Source organism: Pan paniscus, chromosome 15, assembly GCF_029289425.2.
Source record: "Pan paniscus chromosome 15, NHGRI_mPanPan1-v2.0_pri, whole genome shotgun sequence".
In the NCBI taxonomy this organism is placed as follows: Eukaryota; Metazoa; Chordata; class Mammalia; order Primates; family Hominidae; genus Pan; species Pan paniscus.
Window position 1 is genome coordinate 32,244,126 of NC_073264.2, and position 14,450 is coordinate 32,258,575.

Genomic DNA, 14,450 nt, shown 5'->3' on the forward strand with positions numbered 1-14,450 from the left:
CACTGAAAATAAGGAGATTGTATACTCCAAAGCTGCCTTCTTAGCTTGAAGTCAAACTTACACCTCTTTAAATAACAAATTCTAGGAAGATCGATACTTCAAAAACTGTAATGAAGTTCACACTTATCAAATCTCTCCCCTCGCCCTCCTACCAGCATCAAGAAACAGATCACTGACCTATATTCTTTCTTTAAAACACACACATAACACATAAACAAACACACATAGAGAGTTCTAAGTTGGTTTTTGTGTAGAGTGTGCCTTGACTGGCTTTTTCCGTTAAGTCATTGGTTTGAAACATTTAAAAGGGTCCACATTGCTAACATGGCTTTGCCTTAAACTGCAAAACCTGCAGTTTAAATGTACATTAATTACAAAAATTTTAGCAAGTTGTACTATGCATATTTGGCAAAACAGACCAAAAACGAAGCAAAATCACCACTAAATGCATAAAATTAAAAAAAAAAAGGAGTTGCTATGTGTATTTTAGAAAATACTTCTAAAGTAAAACAGGAATATATCTCAATAGTGGAAATGAGATCTGAAAAAATTAACAGACACTATTTTATTTTTCATTCATTTTGTTTTGAATGATTTTGTTACTTTAGTGATTTTTTTTTAAGGTGAGTGAAGTAAATGGTAAATTATGAGAGGGAAAAAATGCAAAATTATTTAACTGTAAGGAAACTGTGCCACTAGGGAAATCTTAAAAGGGAACAAGATGTATTTAAAATTTTTTGACTGGGACATCAAACAAATCCCCTTTACACAGCAAAGGCAATAACATCAATTAAACTTAATACATATGCCAAATTACTGTATCTCGTATGTCACAATAATCTTTGGTTAAAAATCCAGATTCAATACTTATAAATATCTAGACTTAGAGTTATACATGATTCAAGTATACCTATATATCTTCGGCTAAAATCAATTTTGGAAAAAATGTTTAAGTAGTACTTTCATTTCCTACACATTTCTGGTTTAGGCAAATTTTATAAAATTCATTACTAGGTAGCATATACTTGCTACCAAGTTAAAGAATAATGATGCTGCCTTATTCTCAAATGATTAATTTAGGTAACAGTTACATATATTTTTTGAAGTAATATATATTTAAAGTAACAGATTGGGCACTGTGGCTCACATCTGTAATCCCAGCGCCTTGGGAGCCAAGGTAGGCAGATCACTTGAGGTCAGGAGTTCGAGACCAGCCTGGCCAACATGGTAATATTCTGTCTCTACTAAAAATACAAAATATTGGCCGGGGAATGGTGGTGTGCGCCTATAGTCCCAGCTACTTGGGAGGCTGAGGCAGGAGACTCGCTTGACCCCAGGAGGCGGAGGTTGCAGTGAGCCGAGATCATGCCACTGCACTCCAGCCTGGGCGACAGAGTGAGACTCTGTCTCAAGGAAAAAAAAAGAAAAAAAAAAAGGTTCCAAGCACAATGCCTGGCACCATAGTTGTCTTTTAGTAAGTGGTAATTACTATTAGTTCCTAAATTTAAGCAATAAGACAAAATGAGTAGTTTTTTCCATATGTATTATTTTGTTTGTTTTTATAAATTACTATTTTCCCATTACTGGATCTGTAGCTAAAATTAGATTTAAGAAAAGACTCTGAATTCACCTATGATGGAAACAACAACTCCTCACATTAAAAACAAAAACAAAATATAAAGAAATAGAAACCAGAAATGTCAAAATCCCTAAATTAGTTACATCAAGAGCTTGCCCAACACCTTCTCTAAAGATCATATAAAATGATCATCAGCATTTTATAAGAGTAGCCTAGTTGCATTAAGATGTGATTTGGATTTAAGGTCTTCTGAAATGTAAATAAACATGGTAGCTAAATTTTGTACCTTCCTCTGCTCTTGCACCTTCATGATCAGTCATTCTAGTAGAGGCTGACCTAGACTGATTAATCATTCCTGAAGGGATGTGGGGCAGCTCATCATCTCCCAGATCAGCTATCATGTCGTAGAGTTTTGTCCTGTTGGCCCCTGTAAATTAATGTCAGCAGTAGAGGTTCATTTAATGGCTACCGCTTGACTTTCCGGCAGCCTTTAAAACCAATTTATTAACAAAACAGTCTATTAAGAAGTCCCAGTTATTAAAATATCAGAAAATTAAAGATGTCTTCCATTTTCCATACCATCCCCCAAAACACATTGAGTTTAAATATTTACTATTTCTGTGGAGAGAGAGATATATATAAAGATACATATCTATATTACATATATATCTCTCTCTAAAGATATATATATATATATATATATATATATATATATATATCTCCACAGAATACTTTAGAGAGTTCTTTAAAGTTCTGTAAGCTCACAGACACAGAAGGTATCATTAAAACAAAGGAAAATTTTGGTGTTTAAGGTTAACATTTACCAGTGTAAAGAATAAAACAAGCGCTTTTCAACATAATTCACTGTTTTAAAAACTTAACAAAGGAATAAGTACGAGTAATTTTTATGAGGGTGCAACAAACAATTAACTTTACCTGGTGTTTCCATGGATATTTTCCTGCCATGTTAGTACAAATTTGTCATTAACAAATCAACCCCAATTTCTTTCAAAAATTTTTTCATTTTTCCCAAATTTGAAAAATCTGATTTATCCATGAGATAGATCTCTGAGTTTCTCATAATGATATGAAAAGTCAGCACTGTCATAAGCCATAAATATAAGGGAAGAATTTTGGCTGTTGCCTGGATAATTCAGGCCAAAATATATAAAACTCAAAAGCTTCTGTACCATTGTGGAATATTCTTTAACTCTGAACTTTAGAAATAGCAGAATTATTTATTTTGAACCATATATTTTGAAAGAAAACAAGTTTTAAGAATGTCAGAAAAAAATACTTTGAAAAGACAATGCTTTATAATCTACATAAGTTTAAAAAAATAAAATAGGTAAGTCCAAGGTCAAACATTATGACCTTATATTTACTAACATCAACATTAATGGAAGAATCCGACTGCTATATATTAAGTTCACTGTGGCTATTTGAGTGTAAGTAACTCTAAGAACTATTACGCATCTATGTATCCTTAACAAAATGCCAGGCAGTTAAGATGGTAAAACTTAGTGGAAATAGGTGGACTTTTATACATTTATTGGTCCTATTTTACAGTAATTCCTAATTTCTTAGAAATGCTTGAACAATTTTACTTCTGGATTAGGTAATATGTTACGTAGTCTGAATTTCCTAACTAATAATAATGAAGAAACTCAGTGTTACCTGAGGATTTCCCCCCCACAGAGAAATGACTGTAAACAAATTCTCCAATAAACAAAAAACTGTCTACTGGATGTCCAACCACCAGTTACATTCAACGTAAAAGAACATAAACATTATTCTTTCTCACAAAATAGCTCCCTTTTGTAACCTTGCCACTTAAATGACTACCACCACCATTTATTTAATTTCGCTTCCTAAAATTTTGCAACCACATCTTAATTCTTCTTCAACTTGTAAAATTACAAAACGGTGGGGGCTGGTTTTAAAAAAGAATCTTCCTTTAAAGTATTCTCCAAGTTTATCTCTCTATTGACTTTAATCAAGGCTTTCAATCTTATGAATTACTACAACAGACTCCTAATTGGTTTTTCTATCTCCAAGCTCCATTTACCTTCAATCATATTTATATACTACAACTAAATTAATTTTCCAAAATTATCACATTTATTATATCTCCCTTCACTCAGAAACCACAAGTAGCAGCACTTCCACACTCTTTGGATCAAAGTTAACTAAAATCATGTACTTAACCCTTTCATGTGCTTCATGATCTGATCCTATTTTTTCTACCCCATCTTATCTTTTAATGATCCACAATACAAACTCCCTTCATTTTCCAGTCAAAGCAGTTTCCACATAGTTTCAGTGTTCACCGAGGTTACTTCTGCAGTATTTTGTCATATTTATCCTCACCCATTCTCAGAAAGGTGAGAAGGCTTTCTACACATACACATACACACACACACACACACACACACACACAACTTCCTTATCTTCTAACATGCACCTCAGCCTATCCAAATTCTACCCATTCCTCCACACCAGTTCCATCTCTTCTGTAAAGCTTTTGTTGATCTTTCAATGTTCTCTTATTTGTGTGTAACATAAAATGACTTTATTAAATACTACCTTGTAAATAATTTAATTATATGATAGTTAATGTGAAACATAATAAAGGCTTGACAAAGTTTTGTTACAGATAATGGAAAGTTAAAATCTTCTGTACACATGAACTGGGAGATATAGAAGGGAAAGAAATTAGGAGATATTATGGAACCTACTGTTCAAACTGACGATCCCAAATTATATAATATTATTTACATACTATAGCCTGATAGCTTCAGTGTGACACAGTGCCAAGTTGAGGAAATGATGAAACTTCCCTGCTCTAATCCTAGTTTCTCAAAAGGTGCCAAAAGATGAAAGCAGATTTCATTTAGTAGTAGTCTTTACTCTATTGTACAGAGCATCTTTCAACTGCAAATTTAATGTCTTTGTTTTCTTTCTAAACCTATCCAATATTCTAAATATAATAAATGCAATGAAACAATTTCAAATAAAAAACCTGAAGTCTTATCAGCAATAAGAAAACTGTAGTAGTATAACAGGATACTAGACAATATTAATACCAATATGTAAAGGCATACTGAAGGCCCATTAAGCACTAATTAAATAAAAACTGAAATTTATAGAAGTACAAATACCTTTTCTAATTCTTATGGCAAGAAAAACTTTTATTTATTTTTTAATTTTTATTATTATTAGTGAGACAAGGTCTTGCCCTGTCACCCAGGCTAGAATGCAGTGACACAAACATGGCTCTCTACAGCCTTGATCTCCTTGGCTCTTGACCTCCTGGGTTCAAGTGATCCTTCTGCCTCAGCCTGCCCAGTGGCTGGGACCACAGGCACGTACCATCAAGCTTGGCTAATTTAAAAAAAATTTTTGTACAGACAGGGTCTCACCATGTTGTCCAGGCTGGTCTTGAACTCTTAGGCTCAGGCAATCCACCTACCTCAGTCTCCAGAGTAGCTGGGACCACAGGCATGCATTACCACACTCAGCTAATTTTTGTATTTTTTATTTTTGTAGAGATGGTCTCACCATGCTGCCTAGCCTGGTATTGAGCTCCTGGGGTCAAGCAATCCTCTCTCCTAAGCATCCCGAAGTGCTAGGATTGCAGGCATGAGCCACCATGCCCAGCTAGAAAAACTTTTCTACTACTATGAATACAACCCACCTACCTCTTAACAAATACAAAGTCCTATATAAATGCATAATCCTCTAGACTGACACAATGAAAAACATACTAATTATGCCACGTGTAAGCCAAACTATAGACTACTGTTACATTTTCAAATTCCGCTCAAACACACACACTCATGCCATGAAATTTATCTTCCTATGCCCTCTATAACTGTAAGTAAAATAGTACTTTTGAACAAATCTAACATTTTCCCTTTCTCAAATGAGCCCTCCCTTTGTTGATCAACTTTTATATTCTGAAGCTTAACTGTTAGCAGGCAAACAATCTGGAAAAGATAAGCTTATTTTAGCACAAAAATTTAGTTAAGTCATGTTTGCTAGATCTGTTCTATTTTCTATCACAATTAAAGCTTTCACAGCTTTATTTAATTTATTTCAGACAACTGTTGTCTTAAATATGAGATCACAATAATAAGAAAAAATAACTTCAGCTGCAAAGTGACTCTTCGGTTTTAAAAAGTGCACTGATTAAATTAGAGTATCAATCTGATACATTCTGATCCTAGGCAAAATACCTAAGTTATTTTCTTGAAAAGAAAGAAAAAAATCCCGAGTTAAAGGACATGAATGTTTGTTTTTAAAGAGTGAAATTAAAGCCAGTAACATAAAACCACATGCCTAGTTGAAAATAACATCTCTTTGCTATGAAACAATTTTGTTTTTGTCTTTGAGGGAGGAGAGAGAATATAACTATTTTGTGGGCTCTTCGAATTAGTACTATGTGCTAAACGGAAGTAGCTTAATCATAACAGATAATTTGTAGTGTGAGCAAAGGTGTTTTTAAAAGCCTACTTAAGAGTAAGTTCTTCTTAAATGTATTCAAATACCTAATTTTGGATATTTGGCTTCAAGTCACACTTTAAAAAACTGTATTTCCTGGTGACAACATGTTTTCTTGGATCTGGAATAGTAAATGACAAATATTAATACAAAACTTTAAAAATAAAAATTAGAAAATGACTTGGGGGAGCTCACTTATGATTTATATTAAAAGAAATGTTGAAAAAGTTACAAGACTTCCCCCTTTTCAAATGTATTGATAATCAGGCCAGAAGGTGCATAGCAATTCTGCAACACCAGTAATGGAGAGAAGGCAAATGGCAAAAAAGTCATATTCCATATATAGAAAAGACAGAAAAGTTAAGATAAACGAGAATAATTAGGAAAATTAAGATAAGTCCACTCACTAAGAACCAGGAATGCAAACATACATATTCCCCAAATATGAATTTTTAAAATGGGTAAAGCCTATACATCTTTTCAAGAAAGGAAATGAAATAATCTTTTCTTGGTAAGTTTAAATTTTATAGGTATAATATAGCTTAAGAGTAACAACAGGCTATAAGAATAACAGCTCCTATCAAAGGAAAATACATTATTATAATCCACAGTTTAAACTGTCCATGTTGAAAAAGAGTAACAAATATCAAAGAAAGTCTTAAAAGATTTTTAGCTGCTCTCTCATATTCTAACTAAAGCCTCCATATTTCAGATGCTTCGTTCATACTGTGATTTTTAATCATTGATTTATGTTTTTACTAAGATATAAAATACAGCACAAATGGAGACCTTAAAAAGTTAGAAAAATGCTACCAGCCCAAAATTTTTACAAAAGATTAATTCAAGCTCCTCCCAAATTACAGAAAACATAGAGATTATTAAAAAGTGAAAGAAAACTGAGTTTTAGCTTAGATATTAGTATTGCATCAGCACTTACTTCTTGATTTTCATGACTGTACTGTGGTCATACACGAGAGTATCTTTGTTTAAATATATACTAATATATTTAAAGAGCAACATGTCTACAACTTAGTTTTCTGAACTACTCAAAAAAAAACAAAAAAACAAAAAACAACAAAAAAAAACCATGGCCAGGTACAGTGGCTCATGCCTTAAATCTTTTTTTTTTTTTTTTTTTTTTTGAGATGGTCTCCCTCTGTCGCCCAGGCTGGAGTGCAGTGGTGCGATCTTGACTCACTGCAACCTCCGTCTCCTGGGTTCAAGCGATTCTCCTGCCTCAGCCTCCCCAAGTAGCTGGGACTACAGGCATGAGCCACCACGCCCAGCTAATTTTTTTTGTATTTTTAGTAGAGACAAGGTCTCACCATGTTGGCCAGGCTGATCTCAAACTCTTGACCTCAGGTGATCTGCCCGCCTCAGCCTCCCAAAGTGCTGGGATTACATGCATGAACCACTGCACCCAGCCTCATGCTTGAAATCTTAATGCTTTTGGAGGTTGAGGTGAGATGATCACTTGAGGCCAGGAGTTTGAGATCCGCCTGGGCAACATACAGAGATCCTGTCTATTAAAAAATGTAAAAATTAGCCAGGCATAGTGGTGCACACCTGTGGTCCCAGCAAGGCGGGAGTGGAAAGATTGCTTGAGCTCAGGAGTTTGAGGTTGCAGTGAGCTACAATGTGCTACTGTACTCCATCCGAGGCAGCAGAGTGACAGCCTGTCTCAAAATAAAAAAGAATATATTTACAGAAAGGAAAGGGAAAAGCAAGTGTGGTAAAGTGTTAACATTTGGTGGGTAACCTGGGTGAAAAGTATATGGAATTCTCTGTACTATTCTCACAAAATTTTCTTAAGTCAGAAATTATGTCAAAATAAAAAGTTAAAAGGAAAAGAAAGCTTAACCCTTTGAAGCCTGAGACCAAAATAACTGCATCAAGCCTCTTTAGTTTCTTAGTTTCAAGGTACTGACTCTTAGAGTACTAATAAGATAAAGTACATCTCAATTATATTGTATATCTCACTTAGTAAGAAAGAAATACTGAAGTGGGTCTACGTTCCAAGACAAGGCTGTCACTTTTAACCCCTTTTCCTCTTGCTGGGGGGAGGGGGCGGGCAGGGGGGTAAAAAAAAAGAAGGGTGAGATGGAGTGAACAAGTTGGAAGACACAGAAACTTTAACTTAGCACTTTTAACTTAGCATTTAAAAGTCAAATCTTGAATGGGTCTTTACAAAGTTAAGAAGTCAGTATTCTTGCCATTTTTCTCTTTCCCTTCCAAAAAAAAAGAAAAAAGACTGGATTACATCTGCTGATTCCATATGGTAAAGTTAGCAAATAGTTTTCTTCCCTCTAAGAAGCTGCAGTGAAAAATCTGTAGAAGCTTATGCTAATTCAGTAGGTGTGACTTACTAACAAATTCTGGAATAAAGAAAAAAAATCAAGGTTGGTAAATGTATACAAATTTACATTTACATAGGTAGAATAAGTTCTGGTTCAATTACACAGTAGGGTGACTACAGCTAATGATAACGTATTCTATATTTCAAGATAGCTAGAAAAAAAGGATATGAGTGCTGTAACCACAAAGAAATGATGAATACGCTAACTACTCTGATTTGTATTATTCCATGTTTAAATGTATTAAAATGTCACAGTGTCCCATAAATATTTATAATTATGTGTCATTTATAAGCAAAAATTTTTTTAAAGAAATCAAAAGGCTACAGATAATGAATTATTCTAACTTGTACAAAGCTACGTAAGGAGAACATCAGAATAATAACATGGACTAGATAAAAATGCTAAGAAATTCATGAATTACCTTTTCATGTAAAATTATATCTTAGTATTAACATGATGAGCTATTTAAATTAAGATCATTAGAAGTTTGTGATCCATAAACAGAAAAAAAAAGAAAGTTTTTATTTTCTTAAACTCTAATTTCACGGCAAGGATTCAGAGCCAACATTTTCACACTGAATTCTGTATTAAAGAGTGAAAAGTTTTCAATTTATAAACCTTCATAAAGGAAGTATAAAAAAGAAACATAATTTATTTCTGAATTCTCTTTCCTGAGACACTTTGCTAGAGACCTTATCCCTGTATCTGCTTACATTAGTAGCCTCAAAGACAGTAATATTTACAAAAATGTTTAAAAATTAGAAACAAATCTATAGGTTTAACTAATGGAAGCTAAGTTAAATCCACAAAAATTATATTTTAAATGACTACGAAACATTAAGAAATAATGAGTTAAATTACAACAATAATATTCTAGTTAAAATATTAAAAAGGAGGTTTTACGTATAAAGACTTTTAAGAAAAGATGGATGAATATGTGCCAAATAAATAGTCTCTGAGTGGTAGGACTGCAGGTGATTTTTATAGTTTTTCTTTATATTCCTACTTCTTATATTACTTCTTATAATACTTCTTATAAGTACTTCTTATAATACTTCTTATATTATCTGAATCTTATATTACTTCTTATAAGTACTTCTTATAATACTTATATTATCTGAATAACAAGCATGTGTTATTTTTATGATTATATAAGCAAAATTCATTTTTTTGAAAAAACAGATATGAAATCAAAATTAAAGTGGAATGGGCTGAATAACACAATACCTATCTAGAGAGTTAGATGTTATTGAGACATGAAAGCCTTAAGTTATGAATTTGGGGTCTCCAGTACTGATTCAGTCAAAGAAGTCCACTTTCATCCATTTCATATACTCAGTTCCTCTCTGTTGTTTAGAAAGAAGAAAAAATACAAACATATATAAAGGAATTATTTGTTGACATAAAATGATGTTTTCTATGATGGTAGTAGGCAAATTATAATATTGTGTGTACTAAGGTCCAATTAAAAAAAAAACATAAGGTCAAGCACGGTGGCTCGTGCCTATTATCTTAACACTCTGAAAAGCTGAGGTGGAAGAATGGCCTGAGGCCAAGAGTTCGAGACCAGCTTGGGCAATACAGAGAAACCCCATCTCTACGAAAAATTTTTAAAAATAAAATATTAGCCAGGTGTGGTGGCACGTGCCTAAAGTCCCAGCTACTCAGGAGGCTGAGGTGGGAGGATATCTTGAGGACAGGAGAGTTTGAGGCTACAGTGAGCTATGATTTACACTACTGCACTCCAACCTGGGTTCTAAAAAAAATAAATTTTGTTTAATTTTTTAGTTTATCTGTTTCTAATATTTCTTAAACATACTTTTTTTAATTAAAAAAAATTTTAAGAAAAGTTTAAAAGCAAGAACTAAAAAAGACCTTAACTTACATCTTATTTGTAGACCTCAAAAAGATATAGGTCTAGTCACAGTCTATCAGAGGGGGAAAATGGAATACTTCTATTTTAAATTAGAAACAACATTATCTAACATTTCAAAAGAAATCTTCAGCAGATTAAGTCAGTTTATGATACTATATATAAAATAAGCAATCCACTAGTAAAATAAGCTACTTCATTTCTTTAAAAAAAAAAAAAATTAAACCCTAGGCCAGGCATAGTGGCTCATGCCTGTAATCCCAGCACTTTGGGAGGCCAAGGCAGGCAGATCATGACAATGTCAGGAGATTGAGACCATCCTGGCTAACGAAGTAAATCTCCGTCTCTACTAAAAATATAAAAAATTAGCCAGGCATGGTGGCACGTGCCTATACTATAGTCCCAGCTACTCAGGAGACTGAGGCCGGAGAATCGCTTGAACCCAGGAGGCAGAGGTTGCAGTGAGCTGAGATTGCACCGCTGCACTCCAGCCAGGGCGACAGAGCGAGACTCCGTCAAAAAAAAAAAAAAAAAAATTAAACCCTAAAATTCTAATGTCATTTTGTCTATTCTAACATAGTCAATCATGCAAATGTACTTTTATACTCAACATGCTTGCATTATAGGTAAATGATGTTAGAACTAAACACAACCCCAGCCCAGTATCAAATGTTTTTAAATACAATAAGCAGTTCACTCTATAGTCTTTTAATTCACATGCAATAACAAAAGCTATCATAAAGTTAGAAAAGAAAATTGTGTAACAGGTGAAACCCCCAAAACTTCACTTATTAGCCTCCACAGTAAATGAAATCACTCAAAAAGGTTTTACTGAAAGAAACTCGCACACGTTTCCATTACACCTGCCCTTTAATATATGAATGTATTTGTCACCAAAGAAACACAAAAGAATGTCTATATTGCTTTTGCCTTTTTCTCACACTATTTTCTCCTTTATATAGTCAAAATGTTAGACAAGCAGGGGTCACTGGCCAGTTCAAATGAGTCCCAAAAATAAGTTTCAAGTCTCTCCAGTTAATAGTCATAGATCTGAAGATATTTTTATGTGGCAACTTTTAAGTTTGCTTCACCAAATGGAAATGAATTGCTACTTTGAGAGAGGTACTATAGCAGATTTACATTTTAATAAGTAAATTGATTAATATACAACATAGTGAAAAATACATCCAGGCACCAAGACACCCAGCAATGACTAAACAAACCCTACTGCCACCACTAACCTCCCACTTCTGGTTTCCTTCACCACAGTAGCCAAAAAATACTACCCAAGAGATTCTTTTTGCTGTTGTTGTTGTTTGTAGTTGGATTAAGACCAGAAAGCAGAAACTATAGAAAGGGCTTTCCTACTCACTTTAGGTAAGGATTCCCAAACTAAGAAATGTAACCTGGATATGAGTTGTTTATAGCTATACTCTATGTATCAAAAATGGAGAAATTTATACTTTTCTCCCTTTTGAACAATCTTTATTTTTTTATTCCAATGCCAATATTCCAAACAATTTGGTAAAGTTTTTAAAGCTTAAAAACAATCCTCAAAATCTTTCCTTTACCCTTCTCATATATTTTAAGTGATTTTCTACTTGATCAATAACACATCCTAAATTATATACAAACAAATTTCAATTATACAACAGACAAAGTTTAAAGTTAGTTGCCCCCTTTATGAAACAAAAAATTAAGTTACACAAAGAAACAGAATTGAAGAATTTTTTTTCTCAGTTACTGGTATACAAAAATTATAATAGTCAGAATCTGCACTTACTCTTCACCCCTTTCTTCCCCTTTCGTTCCTTCTTGTACTGTTCCTTCAGTTTACTTATTAGTCCCTGGTCTACATCCCAAACCTCAGCAGTTGGGGAGAGGTCATCTTTATCTACATGCAGCATATTATTAAAAGAAAAAAAATCAGCAGTTGGCAATGCAAGCTGTTGGCAGTAAACTGTTATAGCTTTACATAATCATAATAAAATGTACTAATAGCATATACTCAAAATACTTTAAAGGTGCAGTCTCAGTTCTGGTATTCACAACTCAAACTCTAAATGCCCATGTCATAAGTTTCTAAACATTTAATATCAACAGTTAAATGGTGCTTCATTTTCATGAACCACAAATTTGAAGGTTATCATTCATTCAACAGACTGACATTAGAAATCTAATGTTATAAAAATAGATCACTGCATCTTTATAAAAATGTTAATAAAAAATTATTCAGCCAGCATCATAAAAGCAAATGAATGAAATACATGCGAACTACTCAGAAAAGTGCAAGCTAGAAAGGTAAGTGCTGTTTCATTGATGAAAATATTCATGCACCTTCTGTCATACTGATTCTGCATGCACAGGATTAACTGTACTAATGAAGAGGCATTCTAGTCCAATATAATACATATAGTTCAAAAACACAATGTCTTGAATAATCCATACAAAGCATTCAGAGTCCCACCTCTGCCCCACCCACCCAAATAGTTCAACATCTCATTACCTTCTTCCATTGGTCTACAACTAAAATTAGCAAAAAAAAACAAAAAAAAACAAACAAAAAAAACCTCAAATTCCACTGAAGAATTTTTTTAGAATTGATTTTTTTTTTCAGGATAAAACTAGTGATCAGCATGGAGAAGTGAAAACATACATTGCTGTACATCTGCCAAAGCTACGTCAGCTATTTTAGCTGAATAACAAATCCGTATTTAACTAAATACTTGTGACTGAGAAAAATTTACTCATAGTCAACTAGAGGAAAAACAGCACTAAAAAAAGGCAGCATAAAAATAATTAAGTCTTTGAGAATTATTTTAAATATTGAGGATTTTTCCTTCCTTTGTGTGGTTTTAAAACAGCTCATAAGGAAGTTTAACACTCTGACTTGTTAAGTTTTTGATAACTCAGTATATTCTGGCTAACAAGTTTTATAAGAGCCACCCTAGGCCTCACTGACTTAATCTATAAAGTAGACATAAAAAGCCTTTCTCTTCCTTTATAGATTGCTATATGCACCAAACTTAAGAAATTCTCATATTTGAATGGCACACGGAAATGCAAATATTTACTGCGCCTTAAGTTTTTCCTGCTACAATTGTCATAACTTTTTCCCTGATGGTATGATCACAGGTGGTCGGTCAGTATGTGAAAAGCTAAATCCTAAGTTTGAAATTAATCTGCTAACTTGAATCACTTGAAACTAGGTTACTCATGACTAAAACTTACACCTAAGATTATCTATCTGTCAAATCCACAAATTGTAATGCTGTTTGTAATACAGTTGTAAAGAGAAAATTCACTTTACTCAATTCGCATGTACTCAAATCATGAAGTTTCCTGAAAATTATGCTGCATCAGGAATCCTTCTGTAAACTTATTGAATATACCAAGAAAAACGGGATCTCAACAATCATTTGCACTCATCTTAATAAAGTTAATAATTCTTAATTTCAACTACTTAAAGCAAGACAAATTGATACATTATCAGCAAATATTTTTTAAACCTCACAGAGACCAAAAAAACCCTTAAGTTGTATGAAGTTTATATAGGAAATTAGATAGAACAGAAAAATTTAATAAGAGCCAAATAGTTTTCTAAAAGACCTGTGTAGAGAGAATAAAACTGTGAATAGCTCTAACTATAGTTGACAAAGAAAGTGGAGTGAAAATGCATAGGGAATAAAAAAAGGATAAGCTTAAGGAAAAAAATATTACTTGCAAGATAATCTCAAATCTAGAAAACAAAAGTAAATTTAGGCAGTGCAAAGAACAGGTTGGTGAATGCATATGTGCACAAACAACATCCTGAAACTTGCCTGGTAAGTAACAGCTGTTTGATATTGCTTATAAGAAATAGATAAGAGCAAAAGGGAAGAGGCAGCAAAATCTTCTACATATTAATCCTTTTTAAAAAAAATCTAGGGGGAAAAAATACCAAGAAATGACGTTGAATCATTTACAGTAACTTTTTTGTCTAAAAGAAAACACAAATATGCATAAGAAAGTTGACACCTGACAGCTCAAACCCACAAAAACACGAAATTCTATTACGGTAATTCTGATTACCAAAGCAGATGAATTATACAAATCTATTAACTGTAGCATAAATTTGTAACTAACTTTATGCAAATAC

General features: G+C 33.1%; 1 protein-coding gene across 4 annotated transcripts in view; it reads right to left on the bottom strand.

Annotated features, from left to right (window-relative positions):
- STRN3 (striatin 3) overlaps positions 1-14,450 on the bottom strand; it is a 130,352-nt gene that overhangs the window by 23,162 nt on the left and 92,740 nt on the right. The window contains exons 8-9 of one of the 4 annotated variants that reach the window (XM_008974696.4): positions 12,096-12,206; positions 1,866-2,006 (exon numbers count right to left, since the gene is read on the bottom strand). The exons of 1 other annotated variant lie outside the window; for it this stretch is intronic. In XM_008974696.4, coding sequence (XP_008972944.2) covers positions 1,866-2,006; positions 12,096-12,206 — 252 coding nt within the window. The remainder of the gene's footprint in view (positions 1-1,865; positions 2,007-12,095; positions 12,207-14,450) is intronic. 2 more of the 4 variants (XM_034937383.3, XM_034937384.3) reach the window with 2 other exon arrangements.